Genomic DNA, 13,357 nt, shown 5'->3' on the forward strand with positions numbered 1-13,357 from the left:
ATCATGCTTTTGTTCTCTCACAGTCTCACTATAAACGCACTGGAGCTCAATGAGCTTCCAGGATGCACACTCCATATGCTGACCCACCAGACATGAGCAACCAAATCTCTCCTAACCTAAATAAAATCTGCCCTAGTTCCTCTTGACATCTGGGTGTATTTGTGCACAAACAATAATTTCATATTTGATACGGACATTCTTTATCTCCATCATGGCAGCTTCTCTATCTTCCGGCCTCTCTTAATTTCCCCAGCTGTCAAGCTAAAGATGCTCCCCGTCTTAACCAAACAAACAAGAGAAGAACCAGTCTCTTTCTTTCTTTTAGTTTAGTAGGGAATTATTAGAATTGTTGGGGCTTTGTAAATTATAGAGAATTATAGAGTTTAGTCTAGACCTACTCTATCTGAGATAACTGAATTAAGTTTCCTAAAGGCTTACAAGCTGCAAATGGATGCAGCCGAATGCTAAAAGGGCATTTTTGCTTTTTGAGAATTTTTCCTGTGGTGTGTTTTAGAGATTTCATGTTACAATTTAAGTTAAATGCTCTTCTGATGGCTGAGAGAACGTTGCTTATGAAAACTTTTTAGGACCAATAAGATAAAGAACGCACAATAAAAACATTTTGCTTTGTTTCGGCTTAAGAGAACATTCTGAAAACATTTCCCCCAAGAGCAGCAATATGGGTTTTGTAACTGCATGACACATAGCAGACTTCTGATAATAGATATACTGTACACGTATACATAATTTGCTCAGTTGCCGAGATACTTAGTTCCATACTTAGGTCACACCATCTTCACAACAACAACTCAGCGAACTGCAACAGCTGGAGAAGGTCACACGATGTGGCTGAAAGCTCCAGAAATCAAGTGTTGAGTTAAGAATGTATTTTGTACTATACTTATTAGTACTATTTCCAAGGTCAAGAATGAAACTTTAAGCTCAATCACATTAATGTTCAGTGCAGTAAAATGTTTTCTACGGTCAAATAGTTGCTTGAATAAAAAGGGGTATTTTTTTTCAGCGATTTTTTTATTCCACCTCAATGAAGTTGGGGAATCCCAACGGACAAACTAAAGATTGTCAACAAAGGCTGAGATATTCTAACTTTTAGTCCCCATGAGTCAAGTTCTAAAAGTTAGTATGAGTCAAGTTCCAAGTTGATAGTCTCCAAGCCCAAGCCGAGATGATGGCATCATCAGGGCTATTTTCTCAGAGCCACAGATGACATTATACAACGATTTTCACAGGCTGAGCACTCTTTATGATGAGGGTTTTGTTTAAAGTGTGAAAGCGGTGGAGTGCCCCTTTAACTTGTTTTTTTTGTAAAACAATAACACAATATGATCATGTCAATACAATACAATTCCCGGACACTCTATATACTGTACACTCATACTGAAATACTGTCCAGCCATAGTGGCAAGAACTGTCAAAAGAATCTTTTGAAAGAAAGCCATAGTTGTGTAAATAACAACAGTTTAACCTTTGCCTTGAACACATCCAATCCTTAATGCTCTCCAACTATGAGACTACAGTCACCAAGTTACTGTAATATTTTTAGCAGTTTAGAGAATTGGAGAATTTTCCAAACAGCGTCATCCAAGATTATGACTTAGACGGATGTTACTGTAATAATAGATAGAAGAAGCAATAGAAGAGGAAGTGAGAAATCTGGTTTGGGCCAGTTAAGGATTAACTAGGTTTCCTTAGAGGGAACACCATCTAAAAATATCCATTATCTGTCTGCGGTGGCTCGGGCTGTTGATGCTGTCTCTGAAGCGTTTTGAGGCTGCAGCATGACGTCACTCAGGTGGGGTGGTGAGCTCTTGATGAGCAGCTCCCTGAGTCATGTTTGGTCAGGGTCTTATCAGGCTTACACAGGAGAGAACACACACACACACACACACACACACACACACACACACACACACACACACACACACACACACACACACACACACACACACACACACACACACACACACACACACACACACACACACACACACACACTTTGTGCTAATGTTACATTTTTGTATTCATCAATACACCCCTCCCGCCCCCCCAAACACTGCATTAGCCAGTCCTGTATTTGGAGAAAACATGGGAAAAATCGATACCTTGCAGCCTCCAGCAGGCTCATCCTTATCTCAAATTCCTGCTACAAATATGAAAGTCAATATGTAATCCATTTATGTAGGATTTTCTTGACAGATTGGAATTGTGTAGGATTTTTGTGTGTGTTTGTGTGTGTATCTGGAGCAAGAATAATCTGTAGATCGTACTATATCATCTGACCTGTTTACTGGACTATTCTGCTGTTTACAACCGATCTGCGGCCTGTGTCCCCACTGTTAACGCACAATCTTACACACACACACACACACACACACACACACACACACACACACACACACACACACACACACACACACACACACACACACACACACACACACACACACACACACACACACACACACACACACACACACACACACACACACACACACACACACACACACACACACACACACACACAATGTGCTTTTACAAAAAAGTGGGATAGATCTGTCAATAGACAGAGAGAGACAAAGAGTAACAGGGCTTGAGGGCACTGCGCACACAATACCCAAATATTTTGTCCCACAGCCGGTCTTTGCGGCCAGCCCGGCACAACCTGCATACTCATCACCCTTTGCTTTGCTGACCCCCATCACAGACAAACTGATTTGGATTCAATGTACGACTTCTAAGTCTCAATTCGCACTCCCCTCTCCATACCTGAGGTGGGGAGCAGAGATCCGTTGGAGGATGATCGGCGAAGGATCCGCAGGCTGTCACTCCAGGAGCGAGACTTCGGCAGCCGCTTCAGCAGCCGCCCCAGCCGGCGGGACACCTGTCCAAAGCAGGCGCTGCCGACCTCCCCTTCTGAATCCCCCCTGACCTCATCCAGACGCAGAGACACCTGGCCGAGTAACGTTCTGCCCACCCCGACGCCTTCAACTCCCCCTGACCCGACCCCCTCCTCTGCTCCCCTTCTTGCGTCCTCCAGCCCCGGGACGACGGGTGCTATCTGTGCCATGGAGGGAGCATGGTGGCACCATCCGACCGGCACCGTCCTGTGCGCGTAACCATCGCTGGTTGTCCTGTCCTGCCCCCGGCTGCCTCTGTCCCTCTGAGGACTGCCCCAGCGCCAGCCCCCCCAGTTCCCCCCTCCGCCATCCCAGCGCAGCCACTCTGCCACCGGTGCCACGCTCCGAATAAACAGCCCCCTCTCCACTCGCTCTGCCACCCCTCCACCTGTACTCCCAACGCGCTCCCTAATGCTCTCACCTCTCTACCTGCCTCACACTTTCCTCCTCTGGTCCTGCACCTGCCCGGTCTTCGTCACAACTTTGCGTGCAGACATGAGCCCTGAATCTCTGCTGTACTACTCGTTCCTCTCTAACGTCTATCTATTATCAATGCTCTCTCTTCCCCTCTTTCTCTCTCCCTCTCTCTCCGTCTCTACTGCAGCACCCACACACTCTGCAGTAACAAACAGCCAGCTTAAAGAGACAGAGACCCCCACACAATCCTGTCATCTCTATTGGTCTCTCTCTCCTCTCTTTCCTGCAACAGGAGCCTTTTTTTTTCTTTTGCGTTCCCTCAGTGGTTGACTGTACACACTTCATTCAGTAGTAGAGAACAGGGTGGGATCTCCATATAATAGAACAGAGAGACCACTGCAGAGGTAGTTACCTCCTCTTGTCTCCCCCTTTTCCTTCTCCTTGGTGTACAACTCCACAGCGCTGGTAGAGGGGAAGTGAGTCAGCCATCCTGTCTAACCCCACAACAGTGACATATCTTGTCAGTAAGAAGCATCACCTCAAGTGAGTGTTAATGGGTGTTCCAATGTGTGGGTTGAGGTGATGCGCAGTCCGTTGGTTATTAATATGCACGGATAGATAGATAGATAGATAGATAGATAGATAGATAGATAGATAGATAGATAGATAGATAGATAGATAGATAGATAGATAGATAGATAGATAGATAGATAGATAGATAGATAGATAGATAGATAGATAGATAGATAGATAGATAGATAGATAGATAGATAGATAGATAGATAGATAGATAGATAGATAGAGCTCCTCGGACTTCTCCTGCCCTACTTCTAAAATTGAAGAGTTTGGAGGGACAGGATGTGCTCCGCAGTTTTACTCAGTCAATATGACATAATCACGAGCAATGGCATAAGAAGGTTATGCTCTGATGTCACCATTTCTTTCACTGCAGAACCGAATAGGACTTTGTTTTGTGTTTTTTTTTTTTTTTTATCCAAAATCCCTAAATCGCTCACATTAAATGTGCTCAAGAAAGTCTTTGTCCTTTCTGCCCTAACCACCTCTTCCTCTGCAGTCCTCCTATCACTGTTCACCAAGGGCGACCTAAATATAGCCTGCTTTAAAAGCCCCATTCTTCTGCCATACATACAGCTGAGCAGCAATGCACAGTGAGGAGAGCCCAAAACACCATGCAGGTCTTTCTGCGAAAACAAAACCCTGTATCTGCATCCCCTATTTTGCCACTTTTTTTTGTTTTGTTTTTTTAAATCAAGGTCAAATAATGTTGAGCAATGGGCGACTGGACGAAGACTCTTTCCATATATCTTGTGTTTTTCTAAGAAACTGATCAAAACACTTCACTGATAATGAAGAAAAACTGCACAATAAAATAAGTGTGATGTAGTAATTTGATAAAACATGTGTTCAATAGCTTTTCTTCAACATTCAATGCAGCCTTGTATTCAGATTCTGTTTGTTTTCAACTTAAGACATATGAGCTCTGAAGGAATGTTTTGGCTGAAGTCTTGTTAAAACTATATCCATCGCACGTCTGGCAGAGCGGCAGCAGTGGTCTGCCCGGAGAAGAAGGTTATGAGCCATTTAACACAACCTTCCTCCTATGTTTTGTCTTCAACTGTGAAGGAGCTCTGAGAGGACCAAATGGGAAACGGCTGGAAGGGTTCCTAAGACAAGGTCTGTATTGTGTAGACTAGGGGAAGAGGTAAATTAAGGAAGAGATGGAGTTTAAGGAAAAGGTACCCTCTCTAGGGGGATGAATGCCGTGGGGCATAAATAATACACTGGGAGGGTTACTGTGAAGGCCTGTGGCAAATGTGTGTGTGTGTGTGTGTGTGTGTGTGTGTTTTGGGTGTTTGTGCTTGTTGGGCTTCCTGGCAGCCGTGTGTCAAAGCGAGTATCCCTCCCTGTCTCTGCAGTGACCAGGACATAACCCCCCGCACTGTAACAGCAACGATCTCCACTCTGCTTGCAAATATGCAAGCACAAATAGTTCCCAAATGCTTTTTTCTAGTTGTGAAATCGCCTTTGCGGAGGAGCTCTGATCTCCGGAGCATTCACCTCTTCGTACAGTGCTCTGACACAGAGGCCGAGATAAACAAAAACAAAAAACACAGTTGGGGTGAGAAGGGTACAAATACACTCGTTGAACAATCTCTGGACTACCTAGTTATTCAATGTCTTTAGCACTAAATAATTAGTTGATTGATTAATTATAAGTGAGACAGAAAATTCGTTGACAACTATTTCGATAATCTATTCCAATCTATTACTCATCAAAAGAAATGCTGTTTTTTTCTGTTTTATATCAGCGTAGTTTTGCATTGCCAGACCTTCCTCCACAGCGCTGCGAAGGAGGGTCTGGCTAGTCCACACAGCATTCCGGGATGGGAGAGAAATGTGCTCTGGTTTTATTGGCTAAGCGCTGGACGGAGCAACGATACCGCTGCGAAATAGCCCTCGGGAAGGAACTTGTTTTGGTGGAACGTGTGTACGTTCAAAAGTTGTTTTAGTCGTCCCAACAGAAAACTCAGATTGGACAGATAGTCTAGCTAGCTGTCTGGATTTACCCTGCAGAGATCTGAGGAACAGCTAACCATGAGTCCTCCTAAATCCTAAAGAGTTTAGAACGCCAACACAAAGAAAGCGGAACGTGACGGACATCTGGCCAAGCGCACCTGAACCCAGCATGAGTTTACGAGGTGTCACCTGAATGCATTTAGGACATTCATTGATTGTTTAAATAACTCATGGGGTAGGAAACCGGTTGCCACACCGGTGACTTCAGGGAAGCAGGAGGGTTTTTCAGTTCTGTTGTTTCTCTGTCATCACCGACTCCGGCAGGGGCCTTGGTGTCTGGAAAAGTGCAGCTGCATGTCCTAGGAAATGCAAATTTGCTGCCAGCAAACGAGGCTTTGTCAACTGCGTGTTTTTTTCTTTTCTTCAGATGCATGCATGTAGGCAGGGGTGAAGTAAAAACACAATGTAAACATAGCTTTGAATTGAATAGATCGGCCCCATTGTCACAGATGCCCGATCCAGCTATTTGGGTCAGTTGGTTGGGAAATTACAGGGTACCTCGCTATATGATACACAATACATGGCTCACAATACCAATAATATCACAATACAACAATCCTGCGATAATCCATATGTTGCTAGACAATCCTATAATGACGCATCACGATATCGGTCTAACTATGAATACAAAATGCCAAAGTCCATACTGTTAGAAAACAGCACAATTCTGCAGCACAAGTTTTTCAGTCTGTAAATAATGACCGAACGATGAAGCAACTACGGGTCCAGACTTTGGACTTTGAACTTATGTTCAACTTTCCCTCATTCATGTGTTGAGCGCCACCTCGGGGAGCCATGAAGGAGCGACGCTGGAAGCAGGGAAATCTATTTTGAGCGCCTTATTTTATTAATTAAAATATCGATATTTGGCGCCAGCGTATCTCACGAAGAAGGACAACGATAAATTGCCGTATCGAATTTTTGTCCCACCCCTAGCATACAGTAAGAGGTGCATGTTTTACTGCTTGACAGAGATTGAGGAGAGGACCAAACCCAGTGTGTGTGTGTGTGTGTGTGTGTGTGTGTGTGTGTGTGTGTGTGTGTGTGTGTGTGTGTGTGTGTGTGTGTGTGTGTGTGTGTGTGTGTGTGTGTGTGTGTGTGAGAGCACTGGTGCCACGACAGCGTGTTTCCCTGAAAGCTTTAATTAAATACTAATCTGATGCTGACTCTGTCTGCCAGTCTGTAATCCCAACCGCTCCATCCTGAGACATAATCCCAGGCAGGAGACACCCAGAGCTGGGATTAAGGAGACTGCCATACCCCTCCCTCACTGCCCTGCCTTCCCTGACCACCGTCAAAACATGGAGGGATGACAAATCAAATCAAATCACGAGAACACTAGTAAGCAACAGCCACTGACAGGATACCACCCAAATACTGTACAGATGTATGTAACGGTTATACATCGGACTTTTCTGTACCGTTTGTACAGTGTTTGTTTATAAAAGTATTAATCATTCTTCCTGTGCATATGACACAAGTTTTTGGACTTTTGGATACAAAAGGGAGACAATGAGAGGAGAGTGGATTTAGTTCCCTAAACAGGCCGGACTAGTGTCGACATATAGAGCTCTTTATGCGTATAGTGTATTTGTGCATATACTGCATAGTGTGGGGGTTTGCTGTATAGCCAAGACATACCAAATAAACTCCCATCTAACTCCTATGAGGAGCAATAAAAGGAAAACAAAAACAAAAAAAGCACAAGCTCGGACGAAAGCCAGCAGTAGGAATAATCACGCAACAACAGAGCAGCAGACAACGAGACTGGGAGCTCTGGCTGGACGGCAGATCCCACTGTAGGGCAAGGCCACATCACAACAGTCCCCGCGAGCACTCAGCTGTCCCAAGGGAGAAAGAGCTGCATAGCTGTTTCTATAAGCTTCGTATGCAACAAAGCCAACACAGATACAGGCAGCGTGATAAATTAAATACAGAACAGAGGGAGCGAGGCATACAACGAGACAAAGAGACAGAATGATGGTTGTTTATGGTTGCAAGGCCTCCGTCTCTCGCTCCCTGTCATTTGCTGGGTGTAGTTGAAAGAAGAGCATGGGTGCATGTGTGTGCGTGTGTGCCGTTTCTATTTTGGCAGTTTTGGTTGCGTCTCTCCCCACAAAAATACCCTGAAATGCCTAAATTTGTATTGCTTGTCATGAATATCCCGGTGACCCCCGTGACTGTATATACCGCACACACCTCTGATGTTTTCCGAGAAAAGGGAGCGGAAAAGACAGTTTGATCTAGAGGGCAGCTGCAGGCAACATAAAACTGGAGCTCATTAGCTTGATCCGCGAAGAGACCAGTGGAGACAAAAAAAGTTCTTGGGTTGTAAAGAAACTCTTGACTGTGCCTGTGTGTTTCTCTCTGTGTGTGTGTCTGTGTGTGTGTGTGTGTGTGTGGTGCTCCAGTAATCTTGGCTCTCCGCTCCACTGAGCTCTTGCTGATAGCACACTAAATCAGACAGCTCTGCAGTGCTGGACAAACTCTTGCTCTTTTCCCCTATCCCTCACTTGCATTGGCTCTCCTTCCTTCCCATCACTCTTGTTCCGGCTCTCCGTCTCTCCTCATTCCTATCACCCTGCATCTCTCCTCTTTTCTCTTTCACTAATTCCACTATTTGGGTCATCCCTGTGTCCAACTACTTGTCAGTATTTCCCTTTCTTGTTCCATTTCCCCTCGGCTCTGTTCCTCTTTTTCAGCCGGTCCGTTCTTTATCCGTCCCTTTATTCCCTCACTTCTTTCCTCTCTTTAATGGCTTTATCTCACACTGTTCTGAAGCCGCAGCCTCCCCGTGACAGAGGGCTGCTGACACAATGCCAAGTCAGCAGCCGCATGCACTCACACACACATTTACACACATTTACACACACACATTTACACACACACACACACGTACAGTATGTGCACGGAAAAGCCACTACACACAAAAACTTTAGGTTGAGCTCCCAGCAAAACGCTGTGTGTGTGTGTGTGTGTGTGTGTGTGTGTGTGTGTGTGTGTGTGTGTGTGTATAGGCCTACTCAAACCAGATTAAAAACATATCCACACTGCCAGGTCAAATTGGCTTGGCCCAAACTCTCTGCTTCCCAGAACTGTGCAGGTGGGAGTGGTGTCATCAGAGCCTGGGCCACAGTACATACAGCCAGGTATGGGACTCCAGAGACATCAGGCAAAATAAATTTTTAAAAAGTTTAAAATGTCCTTTAATATGCACTGAGATATACAGTCATGCTGCTTCCAGTGTCTGTGATCTGTAGTACGCCTACTTTGTTCTCACACCCCAATACATCTACAACGCACAAGTTCATACACATTCACAATTAAGTATGAGCTTTACAGACATTTCTATTTTGTTTCTGTATTTCACCAATGCACCACTGTTAATTCCACTATCTTTCCCTCACTTTTTGAGCAGAGGCTGCAAAATCCCAGAGTGAGAACTCTGGGAGGCAAAACTGAAAGGACAAGATAATGGGCTTTTCCATGGAAGGTTTCCGGTTGGGTCTATGGAGCAAAATGCTTGGAAATGTCCTTCCCTGTCATTCTGGCTCAGTCACAAAGGCACACGCACACTTTTTTTTTGTACAAACACACAGCCACCATTACGGAAGATTATAGCCCCCTGCTACTTGTGCCCTTCATTAAATACTAATTGTATCACCAGGAACAAGAGTCTGTTCTGCATCATCTGAAAAGGGCACATAAATACAACCATCGACAGAAAGAAATGTGTAGGGCAGGCGTGTTTTGGATTCACAGAATATGAAACATTGTCAATGTTCAACTAATATCACTTATTTCCACTGGGCATGCACACACACACACACAAAAAAAAACTCTCAAGACAGACGAATTGATCATTTGGAGGGCTATACTTACTTTGACACTTGAGTGCCTGTGCAGTGATCTGACGGCTACAGGCGTCACACCAGTCCTGAGTACAGGGCTTGGACTCGAACCGGTGCCCTTCGCCCCTCTCTGTCTTCACCCGAGGGTCAACCCCTCGGGGAAAGATGGACCAGGCCTCTCTGCGCTGAGGCTCGGTGCGGGCCAGCCTGACGACTCCAGTCTTGCCCTGTGTAAGCCGCTCCAGAGGAAGACTGCCGCTGTCTCCTTGTGCTGGCACGGAGGAGGAGATGCTCGGATGTACGCTGTCTCCGCTCCGGGTGTCCAGTCTCCCGTGTGGCGCGTCTCGGTGCCGGTGGGCTCCTTTGTGTCCATTCGTAACCGCTTTGCTTGGCATGACATTGGTGCCCGACCTCTTGAGCGAAGTCCCCCTCAGACCACCCGTGTTACGGTTTGAGTCACAGTCGGTGCTGCTGTTGCAGTCTCTGTTGATGTGCGCGGTTGGACTTTCTTGAGACCCGCCGGCTGCGGTGCGCCTGACGCAGTCCGTGCTGTCCTCCTCTCTGTCCCGGTCTGCGCTACGTGGCGCAGCAGGGGCGGCAGGAGCTCTGCATCCTTCACCGGACACCAACCCTCCTCTCACCGCTGTTTCACCCGCTGCTCCCGGAGACAAGGGGTGAGTTCTCGGTTCCCCTTCCGTTGCGAACGAGCCGCATTCCCCGCCGCTCCCCGAGCTTCTCCTGAGCATCATCTTCTCCCAGGACGATTTCCTCGGCAGGGTGATTTTCTTCCTGCTGCCGGGTAGTTTGAAGAGCAGAGGTTCCGAGTCCAGCCTGTGCGGAACCGGGTGCTGCCCCACCACACTCACAGACGCCATTATTCTGTTCCCCCTGTAACGCGTGTGTTTGGCTGTTTGGAGTGTGTATTGCGCGTTTTTACTCCGTGCCCTGAATGTAAACTCAACTGACGCCCGCGACGAGCGTGTAGTAGTGACGCAAGAGATCAGACAGCTTTAAATGTTGCGAGCGCGCTCCCTTTAAAGTGACAGGAGCGCGCAGAAATCTCTGGTTAGCCATAGTGGCTATTTATTGAAATCACTTAAAACAGACTAAACAGACTGGCAGAAACCAGTAACTCAAATGAAGAATCTGTGTAAAGCTACCATAGAGACTGGATTAAGATGACAAAGAGAACTTAATAATGAGAATTTAGGTTTCCTATTTATAATTTCTATACCATGCCCAGATTTTCAAACAAATGTGGTATGGCAAACATATTAAACTGCATTTTTTTTTGACATGTAGTACCAGGTTTTGACAATGGAAAGTCAGCTATTGTATGTAATCAATTATTTACTTTTTTGTAGGGGCAAAAGAGGGCTCGGCAGAAGTGCTGTCTCACTGTTGAAACTACACAACCATCCTAATTAAATTGATGTGTAGGTTTCATACCTACACAGCACAGCAAGACTTATGAGTGGGCCTACAGTATGTCTTGAATATTATAATGATGCAGACCAGTCTAGTGGTAAAAACACATTACACTTGTCTGTGTGGGCTAGGAACAGGAAAGTTATAGAAAATTTCCACTTTGTCAAGAGCACGTCATATGAACTACACAAAACCACAGAGGCAGTAGCACTCGTCCCCCTAACTAAACCGAGAAAGCCCCCGAGGACACCAACACCACTCCTACGCAGACTGAGTGAAGAACTTTCAATTTCATTCTCTGTACTTTGCAGTGTCACAGCAGCTCACTTGTTTTGCTCAAGAGCTTTTGTCTTTCCAGCTCAGTTACACTTTCCCAAAACAGATTTCATGTTAAAGTAATTGGACTACAGGTCCAGAGTGTACCATTGTCACACAGTCATTCATGACCTTATTGACTTTTCAGGACAAGGGGATTCATCCTCAGAGGTATGATGCCACTGTAAACTTGAAATGTTTTTTTACTTTCACTTGTAGCCTGTATTACCTAATCAACATAGATGACGTTAACTCAAGACTAAAATGAACAGGAGATAAAAAAAAATATGGCAAGTTCAGAAGTATGGTAAAAAGTATATTTTTCATTTTTCTCCAACCTTTTGCATCACCTGTGATCCCTTCATAAACTTTACTTTTAATTACTAACCCTGGGATTTCCCCACCGTGTGAACCACACTGTCTAATGTCATATAATGGTTCATTTGCTGTACTGTCACTAGACTGTGTACTTCTGTTAAAAAAGGAGACACTGTGGTGAGTGCCGAGTTTCCCTGATTTGTTTCTTCTCTTTTACAGTGAAACCAACAATTAAAATACAAAGAAATAACTTATTCAAGTTAAACATTAACAGGAAGAGAGACAAATGTCACTTCAAAACTACAGTGCTGTGTGCTTGGAGAAGCTAACAATCAATATATGATGTGATCAATCACTATTCATGGTAAATTTGCCATGATATACTTAAAGTAGGGTTGCAAGATATATAGACTCAATATCGTTATCGCAATATATCGAAAGTATCGCAATAAGTATGCAATATTTTGCGGAGCGCTGCGTCCCGTCTGTTGGCTGTGTGGCTTGAAATGCTATAATGATCAGGTTTCATTGGCCAGTTACCGCGCCACTTGCACGTCAGCGCATGGGTCCACTACGTGACAAACACTACGTAGTGTGCCAGGTGTGTGCATATTTTGACAGAGTGACAGTGTAAGTGAAGAAATTGAGAGAGACAACGAAGCGGAACGAATCAGAGAAGCGAAAGAAAAGTTGTGTCTAATACTGTGTTTTAATACTGTACAACCAGTACATGTCCTGTTCTGTAAACATGGTCCTTATTTATTTATTCCTGTTGTACCAGTCCAATACGACCATCAGTTGAAATAATGCTTGTGTTGTAAGAAAACTTGTTTAATTTGTTATGAATCTATTTGGATGCGTTTTCCCGTAACTTTCGTAATTTTACATATGTTTAAAAGTATCAAAATTAATATTGATATCGCAATGTTCATAATCAATATCGCAATATCACATTCTGTCAATATCGTGCAACCCTAACTTAAAGTAAACAGTAATTAAGTCACATGAAACCATTTGAAAGATCAACTATTAGAAAAAAAAAAGACCTTAATGGAACACGCTGACTTATTGGGAATTTAGCTTATTCACCGTAACCCCCAGAGTTAGACAAGTCGATACATACCCTTCTCATCTCCGCGAGTGCTGTAAAGCTGTCTGACGGCTCCAGCAGCATCAGGCCAACACAGGAGATGCAGGTGACTGGTTCCAGCAATCCTACTGCTCCGAATAAGTGAAAAAATAACGCCAACATATTCCTATTTACATGTTGTGATTTGTAGAAACACAGAGTGTACAAAAAACAATGTAACATGAGACACAGCCGTCTTCTAACCGTGAACAAACCGGGAACTATATTCTCAGGCGGAAAAATATAGTACTTGGGCGGAGTGATATGCTCGCAGCAAGCCTGTCTGAGAATAATTGTTTACGGTTTGTTTACGGTTAGAAGATGGCTGTGTCTCATGTTACGTTGTTTTTTGTACACGCTGTGACTATACAAATCACAACATG

General features: G+C 44.6%; 1 protein-coding gene across 1 annotated transcript in view; it reads right to left on the reverse strand.

Annotated features, from left to right (window-relative positions):
• The window catches only part of rassf5 (Ras association domain family member 5), a 32,981-nt gene extending 22,213 nt beyond the window's left edge, over positions 1 to 10,768 (reverse strand). The window contains exon 1 of the mRNA XM_028576625.1: positions 9,816 to 10,768. Within this exon, the coding sequence (XP_028432426.1) occupies positions 9,816 to 10,659 (844 nt within the window). The 5' untranslated portion in view covers positions 10,660 to 10,768. The remainder of the gene's footprint in view (positions 1 to 9,815) is intronic.
• Between the last annotated feature and the right edge of the window lie 2,589 nt (positions 10,769 to 13,357).

This window comes from Perca flavescens, chromosome 4, assembly GCF_004354835.1.
Source record: "Perca flavescens isolate YP-PL-M2 chromosome 4, PFLA_1.0, whole genome shotgun sequence".
NCBI lineage: Eukaryota > Metazoa > Chordata > Actinopteri > Perciformes > Percidae > Perca > Perca flavescens.